The 16,666-nt window shown below is 38.3% G+C and overlaps 2 protein-coding genes across 2 annotated transcripts; both read right to left on the reverse strand.

Moving 5' to 3' along the window:
* Positions 1 to 346: 346 nt before the first annotated feature.
* LOC145789273 (uncharacterized) lies at positions 347 to 1,297 on the reverse strand. The gene is made up of 3 exons (XM_082873047.1): positions 979 to 1,297; positions 757 to 843; positions 347 to 616 (listed from the first exon to the last, which is right to left on the reverse strand). The coding sequence occupies exons 1-3, from the start codon at positions 1,084 to 1,086 to the stop codon at positions 482 to 484; spliced, it is 330 nt and encodes a 109-aa protein (XP_082729173.1). The 5' UTR covers positions 1,087 to 1,297; the 3' UTR covers positions 347 to 481.
* A 1,151-nt stretch (positions 1,298 to 2,448) lies between these two features.
* Positions 2,449 to 5,613, reverse strand: LOC114287774 (DNA topoisomerase 2-like). Its single transcript, XM_082876079.1, has 7 exons — positions 5,477 to 5,613; positions 4,928 to 5,341; positions 4,679 to 4,792; positions 4,409 to 4,589; positions 3,736 to 3,811; positions 2,520 to 2,669; positions 2,449 to 2,467 (listed from the first exon to the last, which is right to left on the reverse strand). Exons 2-7 carry the CDS (start codon positions 5,039 to 5,041, stop codon positions 2,449 to 2,451), a joined length of 654 nt encoding a protein of 217 aa, XP_082732205.1. The 5' UTR covers positions 5,042 to 5,341; positions 5,477 to 5,613.
* Positions 5,614 to 16,666: the final 11,053 nt, after the last annotated feature.

Raw genomic sequence — 16,666 nt, forward strand, 5'->3', positions numbered from 1 at the left:
CAAAAATTTTGGTCGCCAATTATTACACTTCGCGACCAAATTTTTTGGTCGCCAATTATCACATTTCGCGACCAAAAAAATTGGTCGCCATTTGTGTCTTTTCGCGACCAAAACTTTTGGTCGGTAAAAGTGAGATTCTACGACCAAAAGTTGTTTTGGTCGGCAATACATGTATTTTTTGCGACCAAAACTCTTGGTCGGCAATTGTCATTTTTTGCGGAAAAAAATTATTTTGGATGTTGCAACTAATAAATTAGTCACCAAAGCAGGAAAACAATGCACCTGTAATTCCTAATAATTCATTCAATCCATAATAAACCTATAATTTTAAAGCATCATTCAAATTAACTAAATCATTAACATTCGACACAATACATAAGGGCCCCACCTTGAGCCCTTAGTTTACTAGTGAAAATTTAAAGGATTTGTTTCAAACATTTCTCATCTATAAACAACTTCAGGATATCTTTTGAACAGTTTGTCATATGGAAGCCTGAAGTTCATCCGGGCTTACAGCAGTTCCATTTGGGGTATCGTCAGCACGGAGCTGCAAAGAGACATCATCTATGGCAGAGTTTAGCTGCGCGATCTTCTCAGTCAGGATTTTGCGTGTTCTCTGTTCTCATCAAATCATATAAAGTGGATGAGAGTTTATATTGTCAACATGAATCAATGACAAGATCCCTAGAAAAAATTAACAAATACACCAAATCTTTTGGCAGTTGCAGTTGCCAAAATGCAAGAGAAAGATCTCACCTCCAAGGCTTTCTCTTCATCATATATGAATTTTGGCAGCTTTCTCATCAAATCTTTCCTGTCTGCTCTTGCCAGTGCCTTGCTGATCTGTAAGGCAAATGAACCTCACAGCAACTATATTATCCAATCAAATTTGAAGTACCGCATATCAAACAATCCAGAGATTTGACCAAATAAATCCAATTCTAATGGATAGACAACAGTTCAGGAATACACACATACCTGGGGTGCATATATACAACCTAGTGCTCCAACAACAATTCCACCCAAGACAAAGCCACCAACAAAGATACTTGCACTACTTGGTCTTCCACCATCCACACTGCACATGCACACAAAGTGAAAAATTGTCTTAGAAAAAATAAAGTTCAATCTGACAAGAAGTGACAACAAAATGCTCAAGAACTAAAACAGGATTCTTTGAAAATCATCATAGATGTAAAAGTTTAGAAACTATCTTTTGTAGTCAGCATCAGCAAGGTCATGCTTAATCTAAAATGGTAAGCAAGCATCAAGGGGACCAGAACCATGCCACAATAACTAAAAGGCAACAATTCATGCATGTATGCATTTGCATGTCCGTATGCATGAGAGAGAGAGAGAGGCAACTTGCATCAAATAACTACAGGGGGGGGAAATTAAATTATACATTTTTATATGATGTTCATATATATATTTAGTTGAGATTCTGGGACCAACTTAACATTAATGTAATTTGCCACTAATCCAAAGTATTTCCTTACCGTTCTCTTCCCTTCTTTTCGTAGTTATGTCGTGTACTATATGCATATTCTTTATCAAATCTCTCTGTTCTTTTTTGTATGTCCCGGAACACAAGTGGTAGTTTAGTTACCTCCATTCTTGCAAAACTTGCCTCTGTGATTATCTGATGTTTGTAACTTGGTTACTCTATGTTGAAGATTAGATCATGAACTTGTAATGCATTCCCACTTTAATTCTCATTCAAACCAATTTCTATTTTGTTTTGTTGTAGTCCCTCAAGCATCAGACAGAAATTCATAATTGTAGTGTGTATTGATTTGTTTTTTCACCTTTCATAGAATTTCATTGCTTATGTTTCTGTTCAATCATAACTTGCTTTCTATGCAAATTTTGTCTTAGACTATGTGACAGAGATGGCTCAACTGTTTGGCCAATTTATCTTTTTCCTAAGATCCATCAACAAAACATAATGGTAACAAATTCTTATTACTGAATGTCTTAATTTTCAAAATTATAGTCAAATAATATCTCATTCTAATTAATTTTTCAAAAACATAAGCCAAGTAAGATTTCATTTTGATATTTAATCTAGAAAAAATTTGGGCCTATGTGTAATATTAGATGGCTATTGTTAACTGACAACTAGTATTCGTTTTTCTCTTTCTGAAAGTGCATAATTTCAATAGGTCCAATGTTTGAATTTGAAAAACATGGGCATCCAGAATCTGGTGCATAATTTAATGTTTTAATAGTATATACAATGAAATTCTATGAAAGGTGAAAAAACAAATCAAAACATGGGCATCATAAAAATTAAATTATACATCAAATAACTAGGAAGTGCAAGTATATAGTTATACATTTTTATTTTCTTCATTCAAGTTCACATGTTTACTTACCACAAAAAATTAAATTAATATTATTCACATTCTTGCTACAAGCAACTATTTTCATTGAAAGCGCATCAAATCAATCCCCAAACAGATAACTGCAACATTTAGAGGAATTATAGTGTAATTATATATGAATCTTTTACTTACATCCCATGCATGCTGGATGTAAAATCTGAACTGTTAGTTGCAGGAACGTTTCTTTGAAGCTTATTCCTATCCAGCCGAAGTTCCTCAAGGTATTTAAAATTGCCAAGTTCAGAAGGCAGCTTTCCAGTCAACCCATTGGATTGAAGGTTCCTGAAACAAGAAAAGAAAAATCTCAAACCAGAAGCAAACACATAAACTCAATTGAAGAAACAAAATGTCAAACACCATTTACATTTTCACAAGGCCTGTCCAGCTCCCAAGCTCGAAAGGAATTGGACCTGATAGTTGATTATTTCCCAAATCCAAGACCTTTAGGTACTTTAACATGCCACTTAGCCAATCCAAATATAAGGAGGATAATCATTTTTGTATTGTTAATAGGCAATGAAAAGCCCAAAAGCCAAAATGATGATTATGACACTAGTGCTAAGGAACTCATTTCTTGATAAATGATAACCCAATAGGCCTACCAAGACACACTAAATTCAAATCAATTCCCACTTCCAATATGTTTGTTTGAATTTAAAACAAATTTAAGAGTCTGTTCAGAAGTACTATAAGAAAGAAACATTTGACTTTGATGCTAGGTATTTGACCAAAAAAGTGTCCTCCAATTTCATAGTATAAATCGCAGAATCACTCTAGTCGTAAAAGCAGCAGTCCTAGTGTAACAGTATCGAGAAGCAGTCAATGAGAAACGAAAATTTGTTAAAACACCCAATTCTTGAGAAATTCGGCCATGTCCTCTTCATCACGCTGCAAGCAGAAAGTAATTCTTCTAAACCAAATTTTAAACTTAATCTAACTTTATCAATAGGGGCAACTGCAATAAAATGATATAAACTCAAAATAATAGCAAAGAGGTGGAAACACAAGATTTAGTTGCACAATCTAATGCATGAATTGTTTGTACTTCTGTGACATTGCAATTATTTTGAGTTGATACCATTTTCTTGCAATTCCCCCTCATCAATAAGCATCTAATGTGTCAATTACAAGAGGATAAAATCATCCAATGAATATCATAGAAGAGATGCAATACAGGACCTCTGAGTAAGCTCAAAGAGACAAGTTTCTTTAAAGTCAATAACTAATCTTCCTCTCACTTGATAAATTAGAAGAAAAAGAATGAAGAAGAGTCTGGGTATAAAAAATCAATGTCTTATATGGATTTTGATATGCTTACCAAAAAGCTGTAAGTCGAACCTAAATATACCTGGATGTAAAGCTTTTTCTAAGCACATTCCCGTAATTTTTTTGTAGGAGGTAGCAGACCCCAACGCATACAGTACCTACAAAAAATTTACGAATGCATTATAGATATTCATGCAAGTGTCTGTTTTAATACACCCATACCAACAAAGTTACATGTGCACAAACCAACTAAAAAATGAACTACTATTTGGCAGCCATGATAAAAAAAATCCTAAATTAATTAGCAACAATAGCTCTATCACCAATTTCAACATTGTTTAATACCCTCAAATGTGGAAATTTACTAAAGGCAACATTCTCTCCTCCAACCTCAAAAAAGGATGGTACTAAGCATTGACAATAGCACAGCTAAGTTAATATGAAAGAATAGATCACCTACTGCAATATGAAAAAATATTTACTTTACAAACTAGGTGATCCAAACTAGATAACCATGCAAAAAACACATGCAACTTCTTTTCACGGTAAGTCAAATACAAATGCAACTCCACTAGGAACAAAACTAACATTGAGATTCCAATCGGTTCAACTAAGTCATTCAAGATGACCCCGCAGGAAGTTTCCCCAAAGAAATTAATAAAACGCTAGAACTTTCCCTCCTAACAACACATACAAAAACACTGGCATTGCCTAGATTTATCCCTCCTGAGACTTGAACATACAAAAACACATACAAACTGACAACACATACAAAAACACCGAGTACCCTAGATTTATCCCTCCTGTGATCTTGAACATACAAACCTTATAGTACTTAATGGACCAACCGCTGGCATTGCCTCCCAAACTCTCCTTCCAAGATTCATACTCCGGCATGGAATAAAACGCTAGAACTTTCCCATTTCTGTGAGTAGCCTGTGCAACAATAAATACCAGTTATTATAAACTGCACTTTCAGTTCCACTAGACAGTAATGGAAGTAAGATTGGATATGGAGTACATACCTTCACAATAGGTGTAATGAACTCAACTAAGAAAGAAGGAATTTTTAGCAACGATGGCCAAAATGAATGAATAAAATTAATCAACAACCCTTTAATATGTGATCCATCATGGTCCTGTGAATGCATAAAAATTGAAACTTTTAACCAAGTCATCAGCAAACAAACTAAAATGTATCCACACTCAGTAATGAATCAACATATAGATAAAACCAAAAGAAAAAACAAAACAAGAAGTTAAATGTTTTAAACCTGATTAGTCATGATCATCAAATGACCATATCTCAAAGTCTTCACACTGTCATACTGTTTTCCATGCTGAAGTCCAAGAATCTGCTTGATGCTCTGAATTTCAGCGTTCTCCATGATCTGTTTATGGCTTGCTTCCCTTACATTAAGCAATTTACCTCTCAACGGGAACACACCATAATAATTAAAATTACTTGAACCTGTAGTACTTATAAGACCACATTTGTGAATTTGAGATTGTTAACATGACATCTGACAGGCATACTGTCAATGAAGAGAGTCCATTGACCCAAGCTCCAAAACACATGGTCTGTGATGGTGTTTGCAATGAGGAAGCTAATATCCCAAGTTACAGGCCTGAATTTGCAGAACCATCCTCTATTTCCTGTCATGCTGATTCAACTCCTATGCTTGTACCTGTAGATCCAGTAAAAATTTTGATGGAATGTTCATCAGTGGAACCGGAATTGGATGAAATATCTTCCGATAATGAACTTAATGCAAAATGGAGTAATCTGGAAGAGAATACAGCATATCTGGGAGAAAATTTACCCTGCACATCTAATCTCTCTGATAGTCCTTCCCAAATGCGAGATGATTTCCCCCCTGAGCTGTCTTCTGAAAACCATCATGTGGATGATTCACTTGGAGCCTGCTGCTCATGGAAAGAATAGTAATGTAAGTTGGTTAGATGATTCACTTCAAGCAGAATACGCAGAAGATGAATGTCCCAAAATTTCGGTTGACATTCAGATTGTCTCACCACATTCAGTTGCTTCACATGCAGAAGAGCAGCATCTTGATTTAGCCTTCCCAGAACTGGAAACTTGTCATCCTGATATGAAGCCTGATGGCATAGTTTCTAAAGTAGATGATGCTCCTCCAATGCCCGAGGAGAGAGCAATTAGCTCAACTCTGACAGTGGATAATCTAGAGGCTACTAGATTTACAAAGCATCAGTTCTCAGGAATATCAGAAAATATTTCCCCGCATGAACTTGATTCAGCAGAAGTGGGTTTTTCATACTCTAGAGAGAAAAATGTTGATGTGGCTTCCAATGCAGCAAATTGTGAAGAATCGGGTGGATTCTCCACTGACATGGATATCATTGGAAAGGATGATAGCAGCCTTAAATTTTCACCTGATTTTCAAAGCTCTCCAAATCCTCCACCAGTTCCCGATGTGCATTTAGATGATGTAGTAACTGAAACTATTCATTCGGAAGTTGTGATTGTGGCTACTGCTGTTGTTGGCTCGTATTGTGATGATAATGAAGGCGACAGCAAATCTTTTTCTACCAGTCCCACAAAATTGCAAGAAGAATCTACTGCTATTCTTGAGGATTTACATCAAAATGGTAGGGAAATCAACGAGGCATGTTCCCCAGAGCATCTTCAAGAATCTTGCACAGAAAATGAGGTGGATCAACAGGTAGTTGCTTCATCAAATTTGGACTCTGTTTTGTGCAATACAGTTTCTTGTGATGATTCTAATTCAGAATTCCTCAATAGTGTTATTGACTCTTCTATGGTTGCAACATCCAGAAACAGTCTGCATATTGCTGATGCTACCACAGTCCCATTGTCTTCAGATCAACATGACCAAGATTCAGAGTCAAAATCTGCCCAGAAGATTAATGCTATTGAGATTGCAGAAGATACTGTATCTTCACCTACCCATCATAATGCAGAGCTAAAAATGCATATTGTTGATGCTACCACAGTCCCATTGTCTTCAGATCAACATGACCAAGATTCAGAGTCAAAATCTGCCCAGAAGATTAATGCTATTGAGATTACAGAAGACACTGTATCTTCACCTATCCATCATAATGTAGAGCTAAGAACTCCATTGGAACAAAAGGTTGAGTTACAAGATGATCAATTTGATGTGGAATCATGGGGTGAGCAAGATTCAGAATCAAAATATGCCCTTCAGATTAATGTTATTGAAAAAGCAATCTCAAATAATTAAAAGGCTAGAGAGGGAGAGAGCGAGAAACAGAGAGAGAGACAGACAGACCGAGAGTGAGAGAGAACCTGTGAGGATGCGGCGGCAGCGGTGGTGGCGCTAGCAGTGGCGTGCGACGTATAGCGACCCCGGTCTTTTCCCATTTGACTATTGTATCCGGACTTAGGTTCCGTAGATTCTGTCATTGTATAATGGTTGTTGTTGTTGTTCCTTATTTTTCTCTTTTGGAATTATAGGATGTGTTAGGCAGGTTTGTTCAGGTTGGTTGGGTTTAGAAACCAAGTGTTGCTGTCCAGGTTTTTGGTTCTTCGCTCGAGCGAGGAGTTGTTCGCTCGAGCGAGAGGTAGTGTTTGATTTGGACCTGTAGCTGTGCATTCTTGGCTCGAGCAAGCTTTTCTTCGCTCGAGCGAGTTAGTTCATCCTTCGCTCGAGCTATAGTTCCTTCGCTCGAGCGTGTGTCTGGGTTCTGACCTGAGGGTTTGAGTTCTTCGCTCGATCGAGCTTTCTTTCGCTCGAGCGAGCTTTTGGGTTGTTGGCTCGAGCAAGGCTTCCTTGGCTCGAGCGTAGTTTCTCTGTGTCTGGTCGCTCGAGCGACCAAGTCTTCGCTCGAGCGAGCCTGTCCAGTTTATATACACAGCAGCGGGATTTGATCAGTCTTTTTCATTTTCTTTTGATTCCAAACCCTAGGTCCGACTTCTCTCTCTCCCTACTCACCTTCTTTCTTAGATTTGATCCACTTAGGGTGTGTGTCTACCCTAGATTCTTCATTAAAAAGATAGAGTGAGGCAAGGGCTACCATTTAATCTGAGCATTTGGCGATTTGGAGCACTTTGGTATTTGGGCACTCATCTCTTTCTTCACCTTTTGGGTTGTTTTCTTTGAGGTAGGGATTTCCTACTCCATTTTATAGGTTTTGTTCTAAGTTCTGGTATTTTAACATGTTGGGGATACTTTGGTAAATTTTGGGAAAAACCCTAGTTGTATTATTGAATTAATTTGTATAAGTAATTCATGGAATTGGGAAAAGAGGGTTAAATTCATGGAATTCATTGATTAAATGGCGTATTGGGTAATTGGTATCATTTGTCTATTGAATTGTTGACATAGTTATTTTCAGTTTAGAAATAACTGTTTTGGGCTATCGGTGGAGGATAGTCGTGATTGTTGTAGACATTGCATGTGGATTAGGAATAACTGAAACTAATCACATTGGTTAAGTCATTAATTTTGACTATGGCATTGATACAGAAAATACGTGTATTGATTGAGCATTGCATTTGCATACATTGTTTTGTGTGTGGGAGGAGATAGGGGATGTACTCCACGGTTTAGGGGAAGATAGGGGATGGACCTCTAAACCGGATTTTGTTTGGGAGGAGATAGGGGATGGACTCCATTAGCATCACTTTTATGTGTGCTTATTTATATAGAACTGTTTTATTGATACAGCACTAAAATGTGTATCAATCTGGAAGTATGAAGTGTTTGATTTGAGCTTGAGTCTCATTTGTTGTTAATATTGGAAGGATGTGAATATGATATATGTGATTTCACTGTTATAAGTTTGGCCAGGTTCTGAGCCATGTTGATAAAACTGGAAAGTAAAACGTATCTTTGGCAATAATGTCATGAGTCTGTAAAATGAAGTAATTGATTATTTTGGTTAACCATCTGTTGAATGCTATTGCTTTATTCATTGCTTATATGTGGTTTAGTATATTTCTACTGGGCTGTGGCTCACCCTTTATGGGAACATCATTTTCAGGTTCAGGTGATAAACTACCTCCAAGGACTTAGCCTGGGAGGGTTTGGCTTCTGGATTGGAGAGGACTACCTTTAGTTAATTGTCTTTAATTATTATTACATGTAAACATTCAAGCCTAGGGCTTCCCTTGTATTGAGTTAGAACTCATATTTTTGTATCCAAGTGTTGGCTTGGAAAGATGTAAGCCTGTAGGGCGTTTTATTCGATATTACATGTAATGATTTATTTAGTATTACTCTGATGAATGAATTCATAAATTGTCTTCTTTAAATAATGCATGTCAATGTTATATAATGGGTTAATTTGAGGGCGTGACACGACGTTGGTCTGAGATGAGGTGAGATTGGGTGAGGATCTTCTAGAAATGAGGAGTCCATTAGACAGAGGGCGATGGCGATGGCAATTTGCAGCGGTGGCGATGTGCGACGGACTTGAGCAATGGTGGTGAGGGACTTCGGTGAGCTACATAGAGTGGGCACCGATTGAGAGAGAGAACACAGAGAGAGGGAGAGGGCAGACCAACATGGACACAGAGAGGGGGCTAGAGACAGAAGAGATTAGGGCTTTTTTTCTCTTTTTTTTTCTATTTTCCTGTACAAAACGACGTCGTTTTAAAAATGGCGACTAAATTTTTTTGTCGCAAAAAAAATTCAATTCCCGCCTCTATAAAAATCAAATTTCCCTCCCAAATTTTTGGCGACCAAAAGAATATACTAGTCGCAAAAAAGGTACCTTCGCCGACAAACTTTTTTAGTCGCCAAATCTCAATCAACGGCGACTAAAATATTAGTCGCTAAAAGTACAAATTTGCCTACTAATTTTTTTTGGTTGCTGAAAATAAGTTTTTGGCGACCAAATTTTTGGTCGCCAAAAAATATGTGACCTTCCGCGACCAAATTTGTAGTTGGTTGGCAAAAGCATACCACTTTTTGCGACCAACTCATTTTTTGGTCGCCAAAATATAACCTTCTGCGACCAATAATATTTGGTCGCCAAAAATAATGATCATTCGCGACTAATTAATATTTGGTTGCCAAATGTCATTTTTTTGCGACCAAAATTTATTTGGTCGGCAAAAGTGGTCGCAAAATGTGTAAATTCTTGTAGTGTGAGGTATCACACCGAATAAGCAAGCTCTATATATATTAAGGTGTGGTTTGGGATGTAAGCTTTTTGGATATTGTGGCTACATTAGTTATAAAAAGACAAAATATGTTAAAATCTTAATAAGACAAATGTCACATATAAATAATAATTATTTTATTTTTTCTCTTACAAAAATAAAAAATAAAACTAACAAACTAACCCAGACGGACTTTTTAGTTTAGACTAAAGTAGTCAAAAAGTCAATCCAACTTTCCAAACGAAGCCTAAGCAAGCCCTATCTCTTACACTCCAATGAACTGGTTAACAATCTCGGTAAACTTGTTGAATCTCACTTTTATTTGTGTACAAATTAACACAAAATTTTAAACTGGTTCACTAGAGATGCTACATTAGATCACATGGGTATAAGCTATTAGGATTAAGCTCTCCTTGATTACTTCTTATGTTAATCAATGTCACTCGAACTTTTTGTTTATTATGATTTTGATTTCTTAAAATAGATTAATTTCACAAAGGAGAAGTCTTACAATTCATCCCTACACTAAAAAGTTTTTTCTTGATTGTTTCTTTCGAATAACTAAAGGAGTGTTTAGAATGAACAGTAGTAGGCACATTTGGCTATTGGGTTGCTCCCAAGGCTACAAAAGAGTCGAGTTGTTCATAAATAAGCTCGACTCGACTTGTTTAGTAAACGAGCCGAGCTCAAGCTCGACCAAGCTCGAGTCATTTATCTTTATTTAAATTATATAATAAATATATTATTTATATATTAAGTAATATATAAATATATTTAAATAATAACATAAATACATTATTTATATATTGAATAATATTTTTTATTTAAAATAATATAAATAATATTTTAAAAAAAAAATTGTCGAGCCAAGTTGAGCCGAGCCGAGCTCGAGCCCAATTACTTATCGAGTTGAGTTCGAGCTCTATAAACGAGCTCGATAAGTAAACGAGCTGAGCTCGAGCTCAGCAAAGCTCGGCTCGGCTCGACTCGGCTCGTTTGTAGTCCTAATTGTTTCTCATCATATTACTTTTTGGATAAATTACACTGACCTCTTTTAAGAATTAGAAAAAATACAACTACTCTTACAATTTTGGTATAATTACACTGACTCTCTTAAAGAAGGCTAAACAAATCAGAATTAATACAAATAGTGTGAAGATACAATGATAAAACTAACTCCCTTTAAGAAGGCTAAAGAGATTACAAATGACAACATTATTTGTACAATCATATGACTTTTCTTCTTTCTATTTTTTCTATTTTTTATCCACAATGTTAATTGTTAGATTACTACTATGGAGAGTTGAATTTCCAACCTCACCCTTGTAAGCACCCAAGTGCTGCACTCAGGCCACTAGGCCACAAAGCCATCGTCTTGTACATTCATATAACTAATGAACTAGTATAATTCCCGTGCTATGTACAGTTTTAAATAATAATTAATAATTAATTTTAAAATTAAAATTAAACAGTAAAAAAATATAATTAATTAAATTTTAACAATTTTTATCACAATTTCGCTTATGATTCCTCCCTCCCTCCCTCCCTCCCTCCTACCACTAATGTTATGCTTTAAGTTCTAAATAACAATAACATAAATCATAATGTAATTAGTAAAAATTAAACAAAAATTATGATAAGTTATAAAGTTTACTTTTTAATTTTTATTTTTAAGAACCAAAACTACACCTATGATAAAATATAAATACATTATTATTTTCTAAGGGTTTCATAATTTTAATTTGCTATATGTTAGATAATATCATGAACTATGTGAAACTCAATAATTATTGTCACGTCCCACTTTTTATTATCCGAATAATATTAGCATATCCATTAACATGAATCATCTTCCATTAAGAACATGCAAAACTATACATACATTACATCCATAAAAAAATAAAAATCTTCTCAATCATATATATATGGAATGCAATAGGAATTACATTTAAACAAAATGCACATAGGTTTACATCGTTACATTAAAGTAAGGGTTTATCCCTTTTTACAACAACGACGTTCTGCTAACAAGTATAGGCCTCGTGGCCAACAATCAAAGAAGATCACCGATCTTGAATCATCTCTCTATTTGCACCTGAAAAATCATTAGTAACATGGGATAACATAAAGTCTAGTAGAGATCCCAACATGATCCTAAATAATAACAACATACAGATATCTATAATCATGAATGCACCATATGTACAATATAAATAATGTGACAGTTTAATATTCAAAATATACTTATAAAGATACATTATAAAGGTACATTTTTTCCAATTCATCCATTTGAACACCACAAGGTGTAAAACCATTTATTTTCTTTCCAATTCTCTAGTTTATTTCCAAAATCATTTATTCACAACACAACCGTGGTTATTTAAACCTTCACGTTAATATAAACGAATTCCTTCCGTCTCCACATTTGTTTTGGAAGCACGCTCACATATATAATTCATAACCCAATCACATAACTCAACACATTTCACACACTTATATAACAACACATCTACTATCTTCCCTGGCCATAGGCCCAAGGGCAAGGAACACTCTCAACAGAATACCGAGAAACAACTATTTCTAAATATATAAATGTAATACATACTTCCATTTCCACTGACCTACAGCAGAGATAGAAAATGATACAACTCACATAACACATAATTCTTTATCAGCCTCACCCAGAGGGGAACAGCCCCAATGTCACAATTTACTAAGCATAAACCAGAAGGGAGAGGAACTTATCTCGAAGCATCATGCTTTACTAGCTTCCAAAGTGAAATAAACCTCAATTTCACACTTTATCGGGCGCAAACCAGAAGGGAAAAAAGCCTATCTGAAGGCGCCATACTTTATTAGCTTAACCGGAGAGAAACAAATCTCCATCACATCACAACATATTAGATCACATAGCTACCACACAATTGTATTACATACTCATAATCTATTCAACAATAACAATGTCATCCTCCACCGATTACTAAGGACAAAACCTTTAACATTTAAATATAAGACTCTTATAACTCGATTTCACAACTAACTCCACCATTTCAAATCAACCATTTTTCATTTCATTAAACCAAAGAATTATCAACATAGTTTTGTGATCAAGCCCAACCCGTTGTTTCAAAAATCCCAACATCTTTGTCAAAACCTCTATTTCATTAATAGAACCCTTTTTAAGATATCAAACTTCAACTCAACTCAACGCAATACAAACAATATAGCGATCCCGGTTGTCCCTTTACTGTTCTGTTGTATTCCGAACTCGGTTCCGTGGAGTTGGTAGTTGTATCTATCTTGTTGTCATCCTTTAATTCCATTTGTTTGAGTTCTAGGATGTGTTGGGCATGTTTCGAACAGGTAGGTTGAACCTTGGTCTGAAATCTTGTTGTCAGGTTTTTGGTCGTTCCGCTCGAGCGAGCCTTGTGGCGCTCGAGCGGAGATTGCACACTCCCAGTTTTTCGTGTCCCTGTAAAACTTCTGTAGGTGTGATTTTTACGCTCGAGCGGACTGGTTTTTGCGCTCGAGCGGATGTACTTTATTCTTGTGTCTTGGCACTCGAACGGGCCTTCTTGCGCTCGAGCGTACCTAGTTTTTTGTTCTTAACGCTCGAGCGTTGTGTTCTCTGCTCGAGCGGGAATGTCGTATATCAGTCGGCAGCTGGGCATTTTAAAATCACTTTTTACATTCTCTCTCTCTCTCTCTCTCTCTTACTTTCCAGAAAGGTATTTTGAGAGCTCCTCTCTCTAGAAACTCCCTTCTCTCTAGGGTTTGATCTAGTTAGGGTGTCTCACTATCCTCCGGCCTTTGTAAAAACTGTGTGGATCGTCGAGGGCTCCATTTTGATATGTGGATCTTTGAGTTTTGAGCATTTTGATTTTCTTCAACTTCCCCGTTTGAGCTCTAACTTCGAGGTAGGGATATCCTACTCTTCTCATGAGTTTTGTCTTTGAATTTTAGTATTTTGAAAAGTTGGGGGTTGTTGGGTAATTTTGAGAAAGTTTGGGCCCTTGTGTAATTTTACAAAAGTTGGGATTTGTTTATATAAACTCATATGCATGTTTGGCATAGAGAAATGAGATCAATATTGGTTTATTGGTGAAAATGAAACCTTAGGGTTGTGATGTTAATTATGGGAAATGCCCTAATTACATTGATAAATTAATTGGTATAATTAATTTGAAGAAAAGAAGAATTAAATTAAGAATGTTGGAATTGAAGGTGTATGGGATTAAAGGGTGTAGTTTGATTCGTTCATCGCTCACCTAGTTGAAATGTTGATTATATATCCATTTAGTGCATTTATTTCAGTATAGAAATAACTGCTTTGGGCTATCGGTGGAGGATAGTCTTGATTGTTGTAGACACTGCATGATGATTAGGCAAACTAAAACTAATCGATTGAGTATGTTATTGAGTATAGCAATTGGAATAATACATTAATTCTATGTATTGATTGATTGTATATGATCTACGTTTATATACATGTGTTGTATGGGAAGAGATGGGGGATGTACTCCACGGTTTAGGGGAAGATAGGGGATGGACCTCTAAACCGAATTTTGTGTGACATTGATACAGCACTACAATGTGTATCAAGTATTGATTATGGGAGTGTTTGAATTGATTTGATATAACACTAAAATGTATATTGACATGGATAGGCCCATAAGGCTTACAGCCCACAACAAACAACCCCAAACCCATCGCTTGGGACCCATAGTATAACCCGGTTGGCAAAGCCCAGGACAGCTGGAGGCCATCTGGCCATGGAGGGCCAATGACATTCGGGCACATGGTAGGTGAAACACAGGCCACATCAGCAGACAAAGATCTACAGAGTTATTGCCACAACACATCACCATTAATGCAGCCCATCATAGCATTTATTACGACAACACCTCCCCGTCGGAACAAAGCCCCCTCACCCTGAACAAGGTAAACTACGGCACAGGCTTTCGGCGGAAGGGGGCACGTCACAAGGGACAGTGAAATGATTACCAAAGGATATAAGCAAGAATCGAAGACAAGAAGAAGGTTAAGCTTTTCTATCTCTCTCTCTCTCTCTCTGTATTTCCTTCTTCCTCTATTGATTTGCTCGCCGGAGGGTTCACTGGGGGACTACTCCGTTCCCCTTTGGACTTGCTTGCAGGTCATCTGTTGGAACCATCCGCCTGAATTGGAACTTGAAGAGCTCGGACCAGCCCGACCCATCCACCCAGGACGAACTGCATCATCAGTTGGCGCCGTCTGTGGGAAACTGTGGTTTATTCGTGCGCTAGTTGTGTTCACTATCGCCGAAGCCCCCTTTCTCACCGTTACCTTTTCCTCTCACCCGTCCAGGTGTATGGTCACGACTAGGTCCATGGCTTCTCACCATAATACCGCCGATCATCAAACAGACCCTTCCCATCCAAACAACCCACCACAATACATCATCGAACTTACTAACAGCATTAACCGCATGGCCGAGCAAAACCAGGCCCTAATCAGTGCTTTACTCCAAAGAAACCTCCCTGCACCACCCCCAGATATTCCACCCAACCAAGAAAGAACCCCGGTCCACACTGCTCCACAACCCTTTCCGCCCAACCCAGAAGGTTTACAACCTCCTCCTCCTCCACATATGAGCCTACCACCTCCACTTCCACGCCCATCAGTCGTGGCACTAGCCCCTGAGGGGGAAGCCAACAGCGTCCAACCTCCATTGACCGACCATGGCGACAACATTCCCCTCTGGGACGCTGAACTCCGAGCTATGAAGCTCCAACTACAAGGGGTCATGTAGAACATTCAGCACAAGCCCTCAGTCACCGCCAACTCGCCCTTTGTTGCCTCCATCCGGGACAAACCATTGCCCACCAAGTTCAAAATGCCCACCATTGACTCCTTCGATGGCACGACGGACCCAGTCGACCATCTGGAAACCTACCGCACCCTCATGATCCTCCATGCTTTCCCTGACGAGATCATGTGCCGAGCTTTTCCCGTGACACTGAAGGGATCAGCTCGGTTGTGGTTTAGCCAATTACCGGCGGACTCCGTCTCCACCTTTCAACACCTCAGTGACTCCTTCCTGAGCCATTTTATCGGAGCCCAGCGTCAGAGACGTCCAGCCACCCAACTCCTTAACATTCGTCAGACCGAGGGGGAGTCGCTCCGCAGCTTCGTCACCCGATTCAATACCGAAGCCCTTCAAGTAGCGGAGAACGACGACAAGGTCACCCTCACAGCTTTCATGGCCGGCCTGCGGTCGTCTGATTTTCTTTTCTCTCTCTCCAAAAACCCTCCAACCACCATAGCAGCCCTACTATCCAAAGCCCAGAAGTACATGAATGCTGAAGATTCCCTGGCCGCTTGGCAGGAGCCAATCACTAAAAATCCGACCCCCAGAGACAAAAGGAAGGACTCGGAACCCAGGACCGCCCAGTATAATAGCCAAACACCCCACTATAATGACCGACCCCACTGAGCCGATCGGTCGGCTCAGCCCCGACCGCCCGGTCGGTTCGAGCGGTACACACCACTCAACTCCCCCATGGAACATGTCCTCAATCAGATTCAGCGAGACTACCCCCTCAAGTGGCCCCTCCCTTCACGAAACCCTTCCAATCGGAAAGATCAGTCCAAATACTGCCGTTTCCACCAAGACCATGGCCATACCACCGACAAGTGTATTAACCTCAAAGATCAGATCGAGACCTTCATACGTCAGGGCCGCCTTAGCTGATTCACAAACACCCGCCCTCAATAGAGGCAAAGAACCGACCTCCCCGGGAACAACCGCCGGCATAAACCACCCCGGAATCAAGCCCCACCCAACCAAGGCCATGATCGCCCACCGCCACAGCCTCGACCTCCAGGCAATCCCCCTCCACCA

Source organism: Camellia sinensis, chromosome 6, assembly GCF_055761805.1.
Source record: "Camellia sinensis isolate YWXY chromosome 6, ASM5576180v1, whole genome shotgun sequence".
Classification (NCBI taxonomy): Eukaryota; Viridiplantae; Streptophyta; class Magnoliopsida; order Ericales; family Theaceae; genus Camellia; species Camellia sinensis.